The sequence below is a fragment of the Otolemur garnettii genome, unplaced genomic scaffold (assembly GCF_000181295.1).
Source record: "Otolemur garnettii isolate 467f Iridium unplaced genomic scaffold, OtoGar3 scaffold00209, whole genome shotgun sequence".
In the NCBI taxonomy this organism is placed as follows: Eukaryota; Metazoa; Chordata; class Mammalia; order Primates; family Galagidae; genus Otolemur; species Otolemur garnettii.
In genome coordinates this window covers 1,240,576-1,249,522 of record NW_003852604.1, presented here as the reverse complement: position 1 = coordinate 1,249,522, position 8,947 = coordinate 1,240,576, and the positions used below count along the sequence as shown (strand labels likewise).

Below are 8,947 nucleotides of genomic sequence, written 5' to 3'. Positions count from 1 at the left end.
CACCCCCCTCCTACCTTCTCTCTCTCTGCTATTCCCTTCCCGCCTCCTCCCTTCTTCCAAAGAGCATATTCTTTTTTTTTTTCAAAGAGCGTATTCTTAACCACTTTACTATGCTGCCTTGACTTTGTTGTTTAAGATTCATACATATTTTCTGTTTATGGAAATACTTTTTCATTCCTGCACTTATTTTTTATTTCTGATATAATTTTAATGCATTATATATTTATGAAATATTATAATGTATGCAACATTTGAATTTTTAATATGTTTCCACCCTTGTTTTTTTGAACATGTATTTATTCTCACTTGATTATTCTTCCAAATAAACTTCAAAATCACATTATGAACTACATATGCATGCCCATACACCCTCACGTTCTCTCGGAATTTTTATCAAATTTACACTAAATACTTGCATTATTTTGAGTATTATTATAATACTCTTAAAATATTGAATTTTCCCAACCCCCTCAAAATTAGCAATTGCTTTAAATTTTTGTTAGTTATTGCATATTACATTTATTGATATTTTATATTTGTGCGTCTTTGGGGGATGAGAATTTTCCAACTAGTTATTGTTTATACACAGAAAAAAATGTTATGTTTCATATACAGTAAAAGCACTTTCATCCAAAGCACCCAATGCTTAATCAATAATTAAAAAGTCATTTACTAGATTAATTTTTTTCATAGCATTAAATCTTAAATATCCCTAAAATCTTAATTTAACTTAAAACAAGTAAGTCCCAAACTTCTGAGGTGTGACCACGCCTTTTGTTATGCCTGAGATTTGGGTTGGGTGATTACTGCCAATGGAAGTGCTCCTATGTGAACCACACTTACAAATCATTGCCTACAATTTGCAAAATCAGTGTCTTTAACATTGGAATGAAAATATAGAGACACTTACAAAACAACATGCATACTACATCATCCAAGATTTTGTGATTTTTTTCCTTAGATATATATGGTAATTCTGTCCATCTCAACCAATTCATCGGTAAATTATTATTTGTTTGTCATTCATTTTTATCAAAGAATTTCAAACTCTGATTTCTGTTGAAAGAATCCTCTTTCACATTAAGTTCAATATTATTTGTAGCATTTTGTGCACTATTTTATCGACTTTGGCGATATCAAGTTTTCTTGGCTATTGACAGTTGGAAATGAGTACAGTTGACTTGATAAGTAAAAACCTCAACTTAGAGGTTCATAGAACTGCTCAGATGTATTGAAGGGAAATCTCCTTGCCCAGAGTTGAACGTGCGATGGACACTTGACAGTGTTTATAGAAGTAAAGAGAACAAAGAGGTTAAATAGAAATTGGTTAACTATTGACCAACTTAAGGAATTTCCTTATTAGTTCCAACAACTTCTCAGTTGCCTTGGAGTTTTCATTGGGATAATCAGATATCTGTCATCTTTTTTGGTTGGGGGTTTTGGCTTATTTTTTATTTTAGGACTTTCAGAAAAATACTGGCTAAAAACATGTAATAGCTTTTCCATGGCACTATTTTTTCCCCTCTTAAAACATTCTTTTGCTTCTTAAATAGAGATTTTTCTTTTAAAAAAGGGATGTAGTCACATCTAAACTTATTGTCCTAATTGATATCTTTTATTCCACTTCTGAAAAATTTTTTAAACAAGATTTTTGTTCCATACAGTTCCTTGCCAATTTTCATTGTCCTTGTTTTAAACTATAGCTTCATCCTTTCACTTTTTTTATTTTTAGGGAAAAGATCTGTATATATACAGAGTGTGTGCATAATATCACATTTATTATGTGATATGTATAGTATATATTGTATGCTATATACAACTGAAAAAGTACATTCTATTGGTGCTTAATATTAGTGATTAACTATGAAAGTTAAAGAATGTAAGAAGAATGAGCTTCACTTATCCACATCTAAATAATCATGCGGCTTATATTGAATCATTCCCCATACAGAAAATCAGCCCAATTTCACATCCTTCCTCCCCCTTACCCATTTTTCATGCTTTTTTATATTTATTGAAATATTAGATCCACATTACTATTAAAGTTTTTCTCATAATTCAATTTTTAAAAATTATGCTTGAAAACGTTCTTCTTTATAAAACAAAATTAAAGTAATAACTTAGCCATAACTATATTTTACTGTATTTGAATTCTCTTTACTTTCCTATCATAAAATATCCAATGTTGAATTTTAATTTTGATTTTTAACCATCTAAGTTATTTTTTAGAACTGTTTCCAACATGCATGTGGGCAACAGATATGCAACTACTGGCAAATCAGAAGAATTCTTTTCATTGTTTTTATACATGGATGACAACTTGACTTGGCATAGGATTCCTTGATCAGAATTTATATTCCTTAAAACGTTCTTTTAGACACAAATCTCCCTGAGAGTGGGTACTCTGTAGAAAGTGCTTATATATATGCTTTCTGCTTTGGAATGTTTCATTCCCTCCTTATCTGTCCTTATCTCTGGTAGCTCCTCTCTGGTTTCTGTCTACTACACATCCAAATACTTTCCCCTGGGAGGCTATTTGAATTCTAAAATTTAGGTTGACAATTGAAGTCCTACACAAATACACTAATAAGGAAAAATAAATAAGTAGCATATTTTCAGATAAAATTGGAATACAGGTATGTGACCGATCCTTCATGAGGCCATAATATTGGGATTAGTATAAACAGTTCCATCATCTAATGTGTTATCTGCAGAATAACACATTTATATTATATTATTTATAATTATACACTATGAAGCTCTAGCAGAAATAAAGACCTGACTCATAAATCTGTATTTATGTAATTTATTTTTATTGTATATCTTTGATTGTACACTATGGTTTTTTGATATTCAGATACATAGTGAATTAATTATCATGGTCAAATGAATCAACACGTCCATCACCTCACATGGCAATTTTTTCTGGTAGGAACACCTAATATATACCTTCTTAGCAAATTTTCAGTACATAATACAATATTATTAACTTATTCATCCTATATAGGGGCAAGTTTGGATCCTTTCACCTATGGCTCCCATTTCCTCTCGCTCACTGCCCTTTGCTACCTCCATTCTACTATCTTTAACTTCTACTTACAAAGCCTTTTTTAAAAACATACTTTAGATATCTTGTTTCTCTTCTTTAAGAACATACATACGAAGATTTCTCAGGAAATTTATCCTATAACTTTCATGACAATTGGAATCTGAATGGCAATTAGGTGATTCCCACAACAGAAACAAAACTCACTTAATTTTTGTTTTCTACTCCAGCAATGAAGCAACTCAGCCAATGAGGGCTGGGCATTTCCTACGCTTCTTTTGCAGAAGGCATGTTTGCCTGGACACCTGTCCTCAACCACTCCGGCCCCACCGACTTCGTGTTCCGCGTGTTCACCACAGTCCCCGAATTCCAGGCCCTTCTCTTCCTCCTCTTCCTCCTCCTCTATTTGCTGATCCTTTGTGGCAACACAGCCATCATCTGCGTGGTGTGCACACACAGCTCCCTCCGCACCCCCATGTACTTCTTCCTGTCCAATCTGTCCTTTGTAGAGATCTGCTACACCACTGTCGTGGTGCCCTTGATGCTTTCCAACATTCTGGGAGCCCAGAAGCCCATTCCGCTGGCCGAATGTGGGGCCCAAATGTTCTTTTTCCTCACACTTGGTGGCGCAGACTGTTTTCTCTTGGCAATAATGGCCTATGACCGCTATGTGGCCATCTGCCACCCGCTGCACTACACCCTTATCATGACCCAGAAGCTGTGTGTGCAGATGGTGGTCGGCGCCCTGGGCCTGGCGCTCTCCCTCTCCCTGCAGCTCACCGCCTTGATCTTCACACTGCCCTTCTGCGGGCACCGCCGCGAAATCAACCACTTCCTCTGCGACGAGCCTCCGGTCCTGCGCCTGGCCTGTGCCGACATCCGCGTGCACCAGGCCGTCCTCTACGTCGTGGGCATCCTAGTGCTGACCGTCCCCTTCACCCTGATTTCTGTTTCCTAAGTGTTCATCACCTCCACCATCCTGCGCATTCGCTCGGCCCAGGGCCGCCGCCGGGCCTTCTCCACCTGCTCCTCGCACCTTACTGTGGTCTTGCTGCAGTACGGCTTTTGTGCCTTGGTCTACCTGCGCCCCCAATCCAGCTCCTCAGTGGATGAAGACCGGCAGTTTGCCCTCGTTTACACTTTCGTCACCCCCTTACTGAACCCTTTGATCTACACTCTTAGGAACAAGGATGTCAAAGGCGCTCTGAAAAACATCCTCAGTACCAAAGGGACGTCTGAAGCTGTCTGAAGCTTCAGGAGCCTGGAAGGGAGCCTCCAGCACGGACAGCTGTGAAGAGCTCACAGGCAAATGCCCAGTGAGCCTTTATCCCCCCACTTTAATTAATTCTTTCTATCTAATACACCTAGTTGATGCAGTTCATTCTCACTTTTTAAAAGTTCTATGAAACCTTAAAACTCAGAAAAGTGGGGCGGCGCCTGTGGCTCAAAAGTGTAGGGTGCCAGCCCCATATGTCGGAGGTGGCGGGTTCAAACCCAGCCCCGTCCAAAAAAAAAAAACTCAAAAAAGTGGATAGGGATACTGTAGAATGCTATTGTTCACTTAACCCAAAGTTTAAAAGTTTGTCTTTTTTCTGAAGTGTAAGTCCGGCAAGTTGAAACATGCGTGGGTGAATCAGAAAGAACGCAGTCATCTGTGCTTTTTGGAAGAGAAAAAATAGACCATAACACAGCCTGTTCAAAACTTTCGTAGTGACCCAGGTATGAACAAGAGATTTATTTTAAGGAATTGTCTCATGTGCTTGTGGGGGTATTCTTAATTCTTCTTTGTGTTATATGCCTTAAATACTATGATGTAAGTAACCTTAACTTACTTAACTTACTTAACTATGCCTTAAATACTTAAATAAGTTATATGCCTTAAATACTATGATGTAAGTAACCTTAACTTACTTAACTTATGATGATGTAACCTTAACTATCATGATGTGAAAGTTAAAACACCTTAAGATACACAGTAAGAGGATAAGAGAGAAAAAATAAAGACATTTATTATACACACACAAATATATATTTTATATATTATACATAATTTATATAATATATTTATATATAATTTTAAGGATATTTATATAATATATATATACATATATATATCCTTTAAAAAATAAGGGGAAAATACACCCCACAATAATAGTTCCTGTTTCTGTAACTGGTCGTGTGGTCAGGGTGGTATTTATAACTCCTTTCTCTCATTACCAATACTCAGTTTGTCCTTGGAAAGTACCACGCTTGCTATGGATTTTTACATGAAGGATGAACCAAACTTTCATTTCTGAAGAGTCTGGATCTTTAACAGCCCTTGCTTGAACTGGGTTTTTGTACTTTTCCACTGAATTTAATCTCAGGGCATGGTAGTACTAGGAAACTTCCTAACTTTATCTCCTAGACTCCAGACATAGTCTTCCTAGGAGGAGCAATCCAATTTTCCCTTGGTAATTAGAATCCATCTACCCATCCAGCATAGAATTGTATTTCCCTGTTCCCTGTTGAATTGGAGAGACAGAGGAGTCTCACATGGCCAATTGATCATCTTGACACCCAGTTAAATAGAATCATTGCTGCATCTCCTGGTGGAATCATTCTTCCTCTGGGAACTAAGACTACTACAAGTTCTTCTTCTTCTTCTTCCTTCTTCCTTTTCTTCTTTCTTCTTTCTTCTTCTTTTGTAGAGACAGAGTCTCACTTTATCGCCCTTGGTAGAGTGCTGTGGTGTCACACAGCTCACAGCAACCTCTAACTCCTGAGCTTAGGTGATTCTCTTGCCCCAGCCTCCCGAGTAACTGCAGCTACAGGCAACCATCACAACACCCGGCTACTTTTTTGTTGCAATTTGGCCAGGGTTAGGTTTGAACCCACCACCCTCAGTATATGGGGCCAGTGCCCTACCCACTGAGCCACAGGCACTGACTGGAACTAAGACTTCTTGACCAGTAAAATATAAGGTCAAGGGGCAAGTCACTAAGAATAAAGGTGAATGATGCCACTCGCATTTCCACCCACTGATTCCTGGACTTACAGATCTTGCCTATGGGAGAGGGCACCACATGTTGGAAGGACACATACAGCATCCAAAAGAACATTGAGCAGCCCTGAAGGTTATGACCACCAAGCTGGTAACTAAGTGTTCAACAGATTATTCATGATTCTAGAAAGCCAGTTGCTTCAGCATGGGGGGAAACACAGTTAGACTAGTTAATCCCATTTATACACTTGATTTGCTATGAAGTGACAGCCTTGATTAGAAGCAATGCTGTGTGGAATATGGATATCCAATTTCCCCAACACCTTATATGGAAGAGACTGTTCTTTCTTGGCACCCTTGTTGAAGATCAATTGACCATAATTAGTGGCTTGCTGGGATTTGATTCTAGACATAGGTTTAAAAACAAAGAAGGGAAGGGGGAGGGACAAGATGGCCAACAGGCATCAGCCTCTGACAGAAGTTTCCACCCATTATCTGGAAGGATAATGTCCAGAAAATGCCCAATAAAGTTGAAGATTGGGAGCCCAGTCAAGAGAGAAGAGTGATATCTGCAGGACACCTCTGCAGAGGCAAGTTGAGACTCCAAGAAAGCAATTTACAGGTACATAATACATCCCAAAGGAAAAGTGTCTGTCCCCTCCCCCAGGAAAGTTGTTTTCCCTTCATCTGCTCCTGTAAGTTTTCTACAGGCAAGTGGTGAACAGAGGACCTATTGTCTCATCCCACATATGAGAACCACAGGAAGAGGGTTCTACTCCCCTAGAGGGACCCTGCTGAGATTCTAAATACTCTCTCACCTGGCAGAAAAACTTAACAAATGTTTTCACTGCCATTTTGAATTTCCAGTCCACACTTCCCTCCTTGCCTACAGAGATAGTGAGGGGGAGCACAAGAGCAGCATCCCCCGCCCCTGCGAGACCAAGTGCCCAGTCCCGGTAGGGCAGGTGGAGACCTGCTAGACCCATGTGCATTCTGCAGGTCACGGTGGAGGAGTCTCCCATTCCAGGCACCCGCACTGGAGGCCCCAGAACTGCTTGCTAGAGCCGTGTGAGCCCTGCAGGTGGCAGAGAAGTCCACTGCTCCAGGCGAACCCATAACTGCTTGCTAGAGACGCAGGCGCCCTGCGGGGGGCAGCCGAGGAGTTCCCCACTCTGGCAGGCCCAGAACTGCTTGCTAGAGCCACATGCATCCTGCAGGCAGCGGTGGAGGAGTACCTCGCTCCGGGCGGGCCCAGATCCCCTACAAGGGGAAGAATATTACAATGACTACAGATCTCTCTGCTGAAACCTTTCAGGCTAGAAGAGGGTAGTCATTGACTTTTAACCTCCTAAAACAAAATAACTTTCAACCCAGGATCCTGTATCCAGCTAAACTGAGTTTCATTTATGATGGAGAAATGAAATACTTTATGACATTTACACATTGAAGAAATTTGCTATAACTAAACTAGCCCTCCAGGATATTCTCAGACCTATCCTCCATAATGACCAGTGCAATCCTCCACCACATAAGTAAACTCACACAATTTTGATCAAATTCCAACTCCCACAGTAGTGAAAGGATTAAAGATGTCCACTGGACTTTCAAAAAACTCAATACCCAAAGTTATACCAGATTTATCAATATTCTCAATCAATGTGAGGCCAGATATCTGCTGCATACAAGAATCCCATCTTACCCTAAAAGACAAATATAGACTCCAGGTGAAGGGATGGTCATCTATATTCCAGGCAAATGAAAAGCAGAAAAAAGCAGATGTTGCAATTTTATTCACAGATACAATAGGCTTTAAATCAACAAAAGTAATCAAGGATAAAGATGGATACTTTATATTTGTTAAGGGTAATACTCAATACGATGAGATTTCAATCATCAATATTTATGCACCCAACCAGAATGCACCTCAGTTTATAAGAGATACTCTAATAGACATAAGCAACTTGATTTCTCCCAGCTCCATCATAGTTGGAGGTTTTAATACTCCTTTGGTCCTTTGGCAGTGTTGGATAGATCCTCCAACAAGAAGCTTTGCAAAGAAATTTTAGATTTAAACTTAACCATTCAGCATTAGAATTTAACGAACATCTACAGAACATTTCATCCTAACAAAACTGAATACACATTTTTCTCATCGGCCCACAGAACATACTCCAAAATCAGACCACATTTTAGGTCACAAGTCTAACCTCAGCAAATTTAAAAGAATAGAAATTATTCCTTGCATCTTCTCAGACCATCATGGAATAAAAGTTGAACTCAGGAATAACAGGAATCTGCAGACTCATACAAAAGCATGGAAGCTAAATAACCTTATGCTGAATGATAGGTGGGTCAGAGATGAGATCTAGAAGGAAATTACCAAATTTTTAGAACAAAACAATGATGAAGATATGAGTTACCAGAACCTCTGGGATACTGCAAGGCAGTCCTAAGAGGGAAATTTATAGCACTGCAAGCCTTCCTCAAGAGAACAGAAAGAGAGGAAGTTAATAACTTAATGGGACATCTCAAGCAACTGGACAAGGAAGAACACTCCAATCTGAAACCCAGAAGAAGAAAAGAAATAACCAAAATTAGAGCAGAATTAAATGAAATTGAAAACAAAAGGATTACACAACAGATCAATAAATCAAAAAGTTAATTTTTTGGAAAGGTCAATAAGATAGATAAACCTTTGGCCAACCTAACCAAGAAAAAAAGAGTAAAATCTCTAATTTCATCAACCAGAAATGGTAAAGATGAAATAACAGTAGACCCCTTAGAAACTCAAAAAATCCTTAATGAATATTACAAGAAACTTTATTCTCAGAAATATGAAAATCTGAAGGAAATCGACCAATACTTGGAAGCACGCCACCTCCCAAGACTTTGCCAAAAGGAAGTGGAATTGTTGAACA

At 38.9% G+C, this 8,947-nt stretch overlaps 1 protein-coding gene across 1 annotated transcript; it reads left to right on the top strand.

Moving 5' to 3' along the window:
* The first annotated feature begins 3,335 nt into the window (after positions 1-3,335).
* LOC100942357 (olfactory receptor 10Q1-like) lies at positions 3,336-4,295 on the top strand. Its single transcript, XM_012812429.1, is given in 1 exon segment — positions 3,336-4,295. A coding segment is annotated over 1 exon segment (960 nt).
* The last annotated feature ends 4,652 nt before the right edge of the window (positions 4,296-8,947 follow it).